The 12,652-nt window shown below is 41.6% G+C and overlaps 1 protein-coding gene across 2 annotated transcripts in view; it reads right to left on the bottom strand.

The window, feature by feature from the left end:
* Window positions 1-12,388, bottom strand: part of OR2K2 (olfactory receptor family 2 subfamily K member 2) — a 136,854-nt gene extending 124,466 nt beyond the window's left edge. The window contains exons 1-2 of one of the 2 annotated variants that reach the window (XM_025887972.2): window positions 12,296-12,388; window positions 10,028-11,028 (exon numbers count right to left, since the gene is read on the bottom strand). In XM_025887972.2, the coding sequence (XP_025743757.2) occupies window positions 10,028-10,978 (951 nt within the window). In that variant the 5' untranslated portion in view covers window positions 10,979-11,028; window positions 12,296-12,388. Of the gene's footprint in view, window positions 1-10,027; window positions 11,029-12,295 lie in introns of those variants that run through there. The other variant, XR_012373518.1, reaches the window with a different exon arrangement.
* Window positions 12,389-12,652: the final 264 nt, after the last annotated feature.

Here is a 12,652-nt window from a genome sequence, read left to right as displayed (position 1 = left end):
TCTCTCTCTCTCTCTCCCTCTGTCAAATAAATAAAAAGTCTTTAAAAAAAAAAAAGAAAGGAAATCCTAATAAATTATAGTAAGCACCCAAAAAATTAGAAGAAAATATAGGATATTCTATAGGAGCTTAAAAGAATATGGTAGACCCATATGTACTGCCATGATGCTATTTCCAAGACACATTATTAATTTTTAAAAGCAAATTACAAACAGTATAACATATGCATAACACCATATACACAGTTATACTAAATATTTCTATACCACTTCCATACCACATGCCAATAGCAAAATGTGGTCTGTGGACCAGTAACATCAGCATCATTTAAGAACTAATTAGAAAAACATATTCTCACTTCCCACCCAAACGACTGAACCAGAATTTCTAGAATAGGGCTGAGGAATCAAGCCACTTGCTCACCACTTGCTTTTCAGGTAATTCTTAAGCACAGTAAAGTTTGAGAACTACTAGAGTATTGTGTAAGAAAGGTCTGATTAAAGGAATTAACCCTGGGGGTAGGACTGGGATAGAATGTGGATATATTGAAAGGAGAAGTTTGCTAAAGCATTTTGCTTTAATGGTTTTTGTAAGAATATATTTACTCATAGACTATGAATTTAATAAGACAATAGAAGATAAAATAATTCTTCAAGGAAAATGTACTCAGGAAAGATGTACATAAAATATAATATAGCCCCTGTTTATCAATGTCTCTCTTAAATTGGAACGCTGTTCCCCAGATGTAAATGCCATCATGCTAACTTTTGCCTGTGGCTGAAAGACAGCAAGTGCCAGAAGGGAAATTAAAAAGAATTTTGATGAGCTCCTAAAATTCTTCTCCTTGAAGCACAGCTGGTAGGCAACGCGAGAGTGGAAGGAGCCTCCCAGATCTGCTCAGAATAATTAGAGTAGGCGGTACATTTCCTCTAAAACTAACAGACATTGCAGGCGTAGCTCTAACCCATATGGAGTAGAATGCGACCAGCCTTAATCTGTTCTGGGCATGATGCTACTAGTCCCACAATGTCAAGGAAACTGTCTTCCGTAAGATGGGCCATCAGGAGAAACAGGAAGGAAGCAGAGGGTCAGAGAGGAGGAGGTGTGCTGATACTACCCTGTGGGCTGTGAAGCTGGAGTCAGGGCCTAGCCGTGCAGGATGTGCGCGGTCCCTAGAAGCTGGAAAGGGTGAGACACTTGATTCTCCCTAGCCTCCAGAAAGAACCAACCCTGCTGACATCCGGATTTTAACCTCATGAAACTGATGTCGGACTTCTGACTCCCAGAGTTTCGGTCTCCTGCATCTCTGGTGATAACCAGACAGCAAAAATGATGGAATGCCTCAAGCAGACAAATGGCACGCCTCCATTCGTGCAAGAATGCACAGTCCTGTATCAAGATGACTACACCTTCCCAGCCTGGTCCAAGTTTACACCCTGCACTGCAAATTGTGAAATAACCCCAAGTCTATGGCAACAGCTCACAGGAAAAGCAGGAAGAAGGAGAAATGCTAGTACCCTCTTGTGGAAACCAAACTATGCCCTTGTGGTATATTTATTTCTCAACCTCATAGAAAATGATCAGAGTGCATTCTTCCAGAAGGCAGAAGGGAGTCTCAAGGAGGATTTCGGGTACAGGGAGACTGCGAAGAATGTGGAAAAGGCATGCGCTTTGGAGGAGTAGCCTGCTCTGATAAAAATGGAAGACCTGTTGGCCCCTCATACTGCTGCTGCTCTAGTGGGAGATGGATGAGGAGTACCGGATGGGAATGTACACGCACAGCCCAGGAGGTGTATCCCAGGTCTGGAGGTAGCAGCTTTGTTCTTTAATAATTGTTTTAGTTGTCCTTTGTCAGTAACATACTGCCTTTCATAAAATATAGGCATTTGGAATGCACATACCCATATCCCACTGACTATCTGGAACGTGATTATTTCGGATCCCTGACTCACCTCACTCTACACTTCACCATTGGCCACTTGCTTCACTGTGGATGAGCACCGTTGCCCTGCTTCACTGAAAAAGCCATGTCTAATACAAAATATATTTTGTGTTGTTTTTTTGTGCTCTGATCCTACATATGGAAAGCAGCCGGCCTTGAATTTCTTCTAAGTTAGTTGACAAAATACCAACGAAAAAGCTGATTTAAAATGTTTCACAATATAATATATAAGTATACCCAACTGAATAGAATAAAACTGTAGGGGGAAAAAAAGTAGGCAATTTTGGAGAGTTTTATGAGCTATTAATCAGGGAGAAGACTGTCTTTTTTGAACTTTGAGAGAATTTGAAAGATATGGGTGAATGGAGAAAAGAATGAGGATTAGATACAGTTAGGGTGAATGTTGGTGGGGGAGGCTGGGACTAGTGATTACAGTGGAACTTATGAATTTCATACTCTTGTTGATGGTATTTTGTTTTTTTAAGACTAAAAAGTTAAGAATTTTACAGAGGGTATGAAAGAGAATTCATATTTGACTTGCTAACTCCAGTGAAAAAAAAGATTTTGGTCTCTGCCATCAAAGTCTTATGTTCTAATAAGTTCTCTTAATAATATTAGAAATGGTAAATTGAATTCAGTTCTAATGAAGTCAGGTAAATGACAGTTTGTCTTCACTGCCAATGGATTAGCTATTCTTCACATTATACAAGGCAACTTAAGGTTTAATAACTTTTTAATTGGCGAAATTATGGCTCTACCTTCTGGGTTATTCTATATAAAATTGTTTTCAGTGATTTGACTTGGAGAAACATTAAACATCACAAGCAAGTAGTGGACCCATTTTATGGAAGCCAACGGTAGTTGACTCTAATTTTGTTTTTCCTTTTTTTTTCATATATTTTGGTTTATTTTCTAAAAATTGCTTTTCCTTCTTCCTATTGAAATATGATTGACTTACAATGTTGTATAAACTTAAGGTGTACATGTTAATTTGATAGATTTTTATATGGTAGTGATTGCCACTGTAGTGAGAATTAGCACCTCTATCACATTACATACTGTGGTTCGAATAATTAAGTTCTAGTCTCTTAGCAAGTCTGATTATAACGCAATATTGATGTGTATATTCACTATACTGTGCACTAAATCTCTAGGACTTATTATTCAAAAAAGAGGAAAAACATACAGGGAAAGTTAAGTTTTTTAATAAAGTACAGAAAGTTGTATTCGTTAATCTGGAGGCCCATTTGAGGTAAAGAAACAGAAGTTAAGAAAAGAGTTACACTGGGAAGGTACTTCTTTGCTCAAGGGGCAGTAAGATGCACACACACCTCTCCACTTCTCTTATTCCATATTCTCCACCACCCCTCTGAGATCTTCCCATGGCCCTTTGGGAGAAACAGCTACTTGACTTAACTCTTCAAATAGTGCAAGAGCATGCCTTTGTTGACAAAACCTACTTTACCGAGACAGTCATAATTATTTTCTTTCTCTGTAGCACCTCACTTCTTCATTTTGACACTATTCCCACTACACAGGTCCACGTCATAGACTAGTTCTCACTGCCCTGGAGGAAACTGAGATTCATTACAGTTCAGAACCCACGGGGTGCTCGTGGCCCTGGTAGTGCACACGGGTTAAATAAGACACTCTGGGACTCAGCCTCGTGGGTAGGCAGTAGGTTAGGAACAAACTTGGGAAAATCCAACGGAGACATTAGTAAGAGAACTTTTCTTCTCAGAAAGTTTCTCCTAAGGGAAATTTGAAGTGCCTTCAAAGTGCAATAATCTCTACTGATGAGCAACAGTGGAATATTGAGGGGTGGAGGTGGTTCAAAGTACTCATAAAAGGGTCCAAAGATAATATTACTCTCAAGCTTAAAAATGTACTCAGTTGCAGGGGCACCTGGGTGGCTCAGTTGGTTAAGCAACTGCCTTCGGCTCAGGTCATGATCCCGGGGTCCTGGGATCGAGCCCCGCATCGGGCTCCCTGCTCAGCGGGGAGTCCGCTTCTCCCTCTGACCTTCCCCCCTCTCGTTCTCTCTCTCTCTCTCATTCTCTCTCTCAAATAAATAAATAAAATCTTTTAATAAAAAAACAGAAATGTACTCAGTTGCAAATGCCATGAAGTCTCATACCATAATGAGGGCTACAGGTCATATGTTTGTCCAAACCCACAGAATATACTACACCATGAGTAAAACCATACTGCAAACCATGGATTGTGGGTGATTGTGATGTGCCAATGTAGGTTCATCAACTGAATAAGAAATGTACCCCTCCACTGCAGGGTACTGATGATGGTGGAGGCTGTGGGGACAGGAGCAAGGAGTGTATAGGAAATCTCTGTACTTTCCCCTTAATTCTGCTGTGAACCTAAAACTATTCTAAAAAAAAAAATAAATAAAGCCTAATGAAAAAAGGAATTTTAAGAGAGCCAAGGTACCATGTTAAAGAACTTACCATTTAATCAAGGACATAATAGAGACTATAAAGTAAAATAAAATGGGCAAAACACTTGAATAAACATTTCTGTAGACATACAAATGTCCAAAAAGTATATGAAAAGATGCTCAGCATCATTAATCATTAGAGAAATGCAAGTCAAAACCATTATGAGATATTACCTTATACCTATTAGAATGGTTAATGTATAAAAAAAGGAAAAAATTACAAGTGTTGACAAAGATGTGGGCAAATTGGAAGCCTTGTGCACTGTTGGTGGGAATGTAATACGGTGCAGCCAGGATGGAAAGTAGTATGGCGGTTCCTCAAAAAATTAAAAATAGAATTATCATATGATCCAGCAATCTCACTTGTGGTTACATATCCAAAAGAATCGAAGGCAGGATCTCAAAGACATATCTGCACACCCATGTTCACTGCAGCATTATTCACCATAGCCAAGGGGTGGAAGCAACCCAAATGTACAGCTATGGATGAGTGGATAAAGAAAATGTGTTATTCACATACATGGCAAAGAAGATCAAGGTTGCCGATGGAATTAAGTTTGCTAATCAGCTGACCTTACAAGAGAGAGGTTATCTGCCTTGGCCCAAATATAATCACAAAGGTCCTTACAAGTGGAAGGAGACAGAAGAGAGTTAGAGAAAGATGTGATGAGCGAAGCAGGGTCAGCGTGATGCAATGTGAGACTTGACTCATCTGCTGCCTTTGGAGTTGGAGGAAGGGGCCACGTATGAGTGCCCTCAGGCTGCCATGACAGAATACCATAGACTGACCAGGAATTTACTTTCTGACAGTTCTGGAAGCTGGAAGTCTCTGCTTCAGGTACCAGTGAGAGGCTAGAGACAGAAGAGAGGCAATAAGGACTCCTGCCGTGCTCTTGGGACCACAGTCCCTCCGGGCAGGAAGAAGAGTCTGTCCTAAGGATTTCAGGTGCCTGCCCAGCCACCACTGCTGATGGCGTCACCGTCCCCACAGTACTGCCTGGGGATCTGGGCAGGAGGTAATAGGAAGACATCAGGGAATGTACTTCACTCTTTCTGATACACAGGAGCCCCATTTCTCTTTCCAGACCAAAAAAGAAAAGGGAACGTCTCCAGGAGATCTTTCTGTCTTTCTGCCTGAACCCAGTATGTGGGTTTGGGTTTCAGCCTTCCCTTCAATCAAAGCCAACAGATACTGGGGGAGGGAGAGGAGGAGAGACAGAAATTCACCCTGAGTTTAGGGATAGCTTGCCAGGTAGTTTCCTTCCCGGGTCCGCTTGCTATCTTATTTTACAGAGTCCTCAGATAGATGCTCCACACATTCTGTCTAGAGGATTTATTAATTCATTCATTCATTTTCTTTTAATCCCAGTATAGCTAACAGTGTAATATAAGTTTCAGGCGTACAATACAGTGATTCAACACTTCCATACACACAAGGATACATACAAGAACCAGTGCTCATCGTGACAAGTGCCCTCCTTAATCCCCATCACCTATTTCACTCAACCCCCCAGTTAAGAATCTGTTTCTTGATTTGTCTCTCTCTCTCTCTCTCTCTCTCTCTCTCATTTTCCTTTGCTTGTATGTTTTGTTTCTTAAATTTCACCTGAGTGAACTCACATCGTATTTGTCTTTCTCTGACTTATTTCACTTAGCATAATACCCTCTAGCTCCATCCATGTCATTGCAAATGGCAAGAATTCATTCTTTTTATGGCTGAGTAATACTCCATTTTATATATATATGTCACATCTTCTTTAAGCATTCATCAGGCCAGGACACTTGGGCTGCTTAGAGTTTTTAATTGCATTTTGTGGAAGAAACGGGATGGCACGTGCTTACTTCATGTTGATCAAAACTGGAATCTGTATGCTCGTTTTTGCCCTCTTCCTAATTAGAATGTGCTCCCTTTCAATACCCCTTTGTTGGCATTTCCCATTTGATGGGCTTTAAATATTACTGTTTCTCTAGTTTCATCTCAAGCAGTTTTCTCACTCTATACTCTCTCCCTAAGTCCATGTTAACCATGTTCATCGCTTAATTACATATGTGCAAATATGTCACAAATTTCCATCTCCAGGCTGATCTTTCTCATTAATTAAAACCTGCATATCCTGGGGCACCTGGGTGGCTCAGTCAGTTAAGAGGCTGCCTTTGGCTCAGGTCATGATCCCAGGGTCCTGGGATCGAGCCCCACATCGGGCTCCTTGCTCAACAGGGAGTATACGTCTCCCCTGCCTGCCATTCCCCCTGCTTGTGCTTGCTCTCTGGCTCTGTGTCAAATAAATAAATAAAAATCTAAAACAAAAAAACAAAAATACCCTGCATATCCAACTGATCCTCGATATTTCTACTTATAGATCTCAAACTCATGACAAATTCAACATGTCTAAAACACAACTCACGATTTACCTTTCAACTCCACCATCAGCCTTTTTTGACACCCAGAAGTCACCACTGACATCTTCAGGAATGATCAAGTACCTCTCTGAGTTACCATTAGAAGTTTATTACATGCATATTTTTATTCAACAGATGCTCACTGAGCACTCGGTCCTTCACAAAAAGTCTGCACCAAATGTCTTCTCTGTGCAGGACTTGTGCTAATGCCTAGGTATACGATGGTTAATGAAATTGATATAGCCCTTGCCTCCATGAGCCTGCACACTAGTGCAACTGGTATGAAACAGGCCAACCCACAAATTATTATCAAGTTACAAATTATGATAAGTGTTCCTAATAAAAGCAGCTGCAAGACAGAGCATAACACTTCCATGAAACTAGAAGGATTTGTGTATTCCTAGAGCAAAGGATGTAAATGGTGGGTAACCAGATTAAGAAAGTCCTTGAATGTCATTTTAAGGACTTCAAGTTTTCAAGTCACTGAGGGATTTAGGCAGGGAAGTAACATGATCCAATTTTTCTACAGCATAGATCTGGGTTATGTAATCAATCGTTCAGCAATTGGCTCTCTGTCAGATGTCGTTTTTCCCTTCTCTGTCAAATATATCCCTTTTTTTAACAATACCGGAAAAGGATCCCTCACCCAGACTCTAAAAGTTATGACTGCAGTTAGTAATGGTGGAGATGGAATCTAATCCAAATGAAGGAATGCACCATTTACCAACACTTAACTTTAGTATTGCCTATAATATATAAAACACATTTATATTTATATTCACTTGTTTTCCATAGCAACTTTATGTACCATGTGGCTGTAACTACTTTAACTCCTAATCTCTTAGGTACCAACTGCTACAGAGAGATCTGCCCGGGTCCCATCATGAGTCCTTTTCTGACATCTGGGTCATTTCTAATCTGTTTCAGTGTCCCACTTTGATCCATATCCCATTCTGAAGCTCATTTCCATGCACATTTGCTCAGTTCCTTGTGTCAAAGTTGATGACTAATTACAGAAGCCACTCAATTTCTGTGTCTTTAAGTTCTCATAATTCATTCTTTGGAGTAAAGATTTCAGATATGTCTATAACTCTGGTTAATCCTGTTTATATTCAGTAGCACAGATATTACCGCGAATTCTGGGAGGCGGATAATTCATTCTACTCGAACATAAAAGCCAGCTCTATTGTAATAAAAGCCTCCTACAGAATGCCACTTGACAATGACTCTGAAATTACCAGGAAATGCATGTGGTATCTGGTTGTGAAGGTTGAGGTATCCAAACAGAAAAAACAATTACTTCTAGGATGAAATCTTCGTGGTCAGCTCACCTCTACTGCCCCAAAGCCAACTACTCAGGACTTGCTTTCATCCTCCATTATCAAACATCTCTTGGCAACAATACCTGGCATCAAATTTGTCCCCTTGCAGCATCACCAGAATTTTTTTTTTAGAGAGGGGGGCAGGGAGAGAGGGAGAGAAAGAATCGTAAGCAGGCTCCATGCCCAGTGCAGAACCCAATGCGGGGCTCAATCCTACAACCCTGAGAAATCTCAGCTGAAATCAAGAGTCAGACGCTTAACCCACTGAGCCACCCAGGCGCCCCAGCATCACCAGAATTTTGCTGAGTGATAATTTAAAGTGTCTCTTTATGTGGGTTACACATCCCTGAACATGTAATGGAAGCCTCAGATCTAAGGGGATGGCCTATGAGTGAAATCATCCAGAACTCAATATCCAATACTAAAACTCTTTAGATCTTTCATATGTTGAAATTTGTCAAGCACGTTAACCTTCCTCCACTCAAAACCCTCTCCCCTTCCCTACCCTGGACATGGAAGTAGACAAATGAGAAGGCACACACAGAGGCACAAACAATGGAAGGAAAAACAAAATTAAAAGGCAAAAGGGGAGAAATGAGAACGAATCCTGCTTTTATTTTGGAATGGTAGATTTTTTGCCAGAAACAATGCCTCCCAAAGTATGGTCATCTCAAAATCTGTACCAGAATTTCTCAGGGATTTTTTTTTTAAGATTTTATTTATTTATTTGACAGAGACAGACAGTGAGAGAGGGAACACAAGCAGGGAGAGTGGGAGAGGGAGAGGCAGGCTCCCTGCTGAGCAGGGAGCCCGACGCGGGGCTCGATCCCAGGACCCTGGGATCATGACCTGAGCTGAAGGCAGACGCTTAACGACTGAGCCACCCAGGCACCCCTTCAGGGATCTATTTTTAAATGCAGGCTATCAGGACCCCACTGCAGAGCTACTGAATCAGACTATCTGTGAGCAGAGAAGCCTAGAGTCCACATTTCTAACAAGCAAAATTTTTATACAAATAAAAGTTTTACAACAGCTAATACAAACATGGTCTTGGCAATCGTTGGCTATTTATATAAAGCAAGAAACCTCATTGCCCTAAGGTGTCCCTGCATCATCTTCACAGGTGGTACTTACTTCTCAAGGGGATTAGGGTAAAGCTGGTAAATGTATTAGTTTACCGAATGTCTGCTGTAAACCTGAAGGGATGATCTTGCAGGTTTCCTGGCCCTCGTGAAGTCAGTCACCCAATAAGGAGAAAAGGCTGACACACACAAAGCCTTCGTGTGGGGCCGAGAAACGGATACAATTTACAGTGGTATCTATGCGCTGAGAAAAGCAAAGACGGCAGGCGAGCAAATCACACAGGTGATGGAGGCTTTAGTCGGACAGTCAGGAGCTTTCACCAGGAGTTTTGAATGAGGAAGGGTGATGACAGTGCCACCACAGCAGTGGAAGAACACACTCTGCAAAACGAGGAGAAATGTCGCAGTTCAAGCTCTGCAACTGTGTGATGTTGAGCGAGTCTTTTAATTTTTCTCTAATTTTCTCATTTGCATAATCAAGGCCAATCTCTATTATTTGTTTCTTTGTATCTTTATGCATCCACCTCACTCTAGAAAGGCTCTAAGGCAGAGAGCCTTTTTTCTGGCGCCAATATTCACTGGCTGAATTCATCCAGGTTTGCTGCAGGGGCAAATGTGTGGGGATGCTACAGACCAAGACTTGTCCAACCATGAAACACAGTGGACAGAAAATACTACCAAATGCCAGCTGGAACCTCCTATTGCCCACAGGCAATCACTTCGGTGCACACGTATGTCATGGCTGTGAAACTATAGGGCGAGGGGTGGAATCAGCCTTCTAAGGGTGAGCAGAATTTCTGTGGTGAATTCTGCCAGGAGCGCACCCCTGAGTCAGAGACGTTCATGTGCTTGATACAATGGTATCTGGCCCAGTACTTTTCTCATGGCATCTTTGACTTCTTTGTTTCTTAAACTGTAAACGATGGGGTTCAACATAGGGGTCAGCACTCCACAGAGCAGTGAGATGATCTTATCTACTTCTTGTGAGCTCGATGAAGAAGGCTTTAGGTACATAGAGAGGGCAGCCCCGTAATACAAGATCACCACAGTCAAGTGGGCACCAGAGGTAGAAAAAGCTTGGTTTCTTCCCTCTGCCGACCTGATTCTCAGAATGGTGGAAAGGATGAAGACATAAGAGATGCAAACTAAGAGCATGGGGATGGGCAGGAGAAGCACACTGACCACCAGCATGATCACGTCCATGAGCAGTGAATCTGTGCACGCTAACTGCAGCACAGCCAGGATTTCGCACGTGAAGTGATCAATGAGATTCCCACAGAGGGGTACCCGCAGGGCGAAACTGGTTTCCAGCAGGGCGCTCAGACAACCCGTCACCCAAGAGGCAGTGGCCATGTGCACGCAGACCTGCCTGTTCAGGAGGATGGGGTACCTCAGAGGGTTGCAGATGGCCACGTAACGGTCGTACGCCATCATGGCCAGAAGCATGCACTCTGTGGAGCCGATGGAAAGGGACAGATACAACTGTACAGCACACCCAGAAAAGGTAATGGTTTTCTGGGATGACAGTAAGTTCACCAGCAAAGTGGGAACAGAAGCAGATGTATGACAAATATCCACGAGAGAGAGATTTCCAAGGAACAAGTACATGGAGGTTTGGCGGCATGAATCTAGGATAACGACCAAGATCAGAGAGATGCCGCCCAAGAGGGTTATCAGGTACATCACAAGGCTGAAGACGAAGAGAACAATCTCTAACATTGGGTATCTAGAAAAACCCTCCAGGAAAAAAAGGCTCCAAATGGTGAGGTTTCCTCCTTGCATTTCCTTTTTTTGCACCTGTAGTTATTCTAATAGTGTTCTCTTCATTTCATCTGAGGACATAAAGAGGTGGATCAAGCAGCATGTTCATTTAGTTAGGAAAACACTTTCAAACTTATTTTCACTATTATAAATACAATTTTACCACAAGAAATCACAGGACTTACCTATTGATCTAAAGGGGGAGAAAACAGGTTTGATCTACTTAAAAAATTGATACTTCCACAGGAAAATTTAGAAGAGAGTGCATTTGAAAACAAGAATAAACACATTTAATACCTGAATCTCAGTCTGTTTTCCTATGCTTGGCATGCAGTAGTTTTTCAGTAAAGATCTGAAAGTACTGTGCAACAAAAAAATAGGAATGAACACTCAATAAACTGAGCACAGATTAGAAAAGTAAGCCAGATAAGTGAAGTAAAGAAAGCAGGTTTGTACAATAAAAACCAGTGATGATCTTCACTGGAAGAAGAGGAGGGATACCGAAAGAAACAAATAAATGAATTTTTTTTTACTTTAAATTTTTTTATTGTTATGGTAATCACCATACATTACATCATTAGTTCTTGATGTAATGTTCCATGATTCATTGTTTGTGCATAACACCCAGTGCTCCACGCAGAATGTGCCCTCTTTAATACCCATCACCAGGCTAGCCCATCCCCCACCCCCTTCCCCCAAATAAATGAATTTGTTCTGGGTCTATGAAGTTCTTGGCCTAAATGAACTCTTTCCTTTCCGGCAAATAGCCTGGAGGTCCATACACTTGTCTCTAAAATGATGACATTGTTTAAAGCATTGTAGGTACCCATTCTGATTATACTGAAGAGCCAGTTTACAAGTCACACAAAATAAGCCACCTTATTTAAACACCGACACACCCACGGCTCAGTCTTGTTCACTGTTGAGACCCATACTTTCGTGAGTACGTAAATCATGCTAAGTATTATTCCCAGGCAATAGTCTTCTTCTACATTAAAACCCACGAAGATCTCGAATATGCAGAAATTAAACACCCTTTTTAAGCTACCTTAAAATCTCTTGGGAAAGAAGATTATGGATCATCTAATCATAAACAAGGCGCTGAATGTTTTGGTTTTTTACATTTCACATGAACAGAAAGAAAAGACAAAGGCGTACCTTGCTTCTGCACTGATACTGCTCTTTATCACCTTCAATCATTTTCTTTTCCCTACTAGTTCTTTCTATTTTTAGATATCCTTGTTCTGAAACCTTCCCCGCGTCGTCATGGTCCCCGTGCACATCCTACCTTGGCTCTTTCTCTCACAGGCAAATTCCTCCCTGATATGGTTTACTTACAATGTTTCACTCTTCACTTTCTCATCCCGGGTGTTCCTTCTTGGTTTCTCTTTGAGCCAGCGTTTTCATTTGCCTCCCAGTTCCCCATATTACAAAAGCCCGCACACAGGGTGATGGTGTAATCACGTTGGGGGCAATAGCTTCTATCATGCCCCTGGAGCAGCAGAGGATTTATCCAATGAGTTTTCATTATATTACGTTATTCTCTGTGACTTCTGCTCCATTGTATCTCATTCCTAGCCTATTAGCTAGCCCTTCCGCTGTTTCCTGTTTTACTCCTCAGTCCCCAAGCAGCTTGCGTTGGAGGTCCAGACATTATCTGCTCCCACTCAGGACACTGTTGGTGTTCTAGGGAAT

This window comes from Callorhinus ursinus, unplaced genomic scaffold (assembly GCF_003265705.2).
Source record: "Callorhinus ursinus isolate GAN/ISIS: 27379988/994484 unplaced genomic scaffold, GSC_fseal_2.0 scaffold24, whole genome shotgun sequence".
NCBI lineage: Eukaryota > Metazoa > Chordata > Mammalia > Carnivora > Otariidae > Callorhinus > Callorhinus ursinus.
The sequence above is the reverse complement of the archived record's forward strand: the minus strand, read 5'-3'. Positions and strand labels throughout refer to the sequence as shown.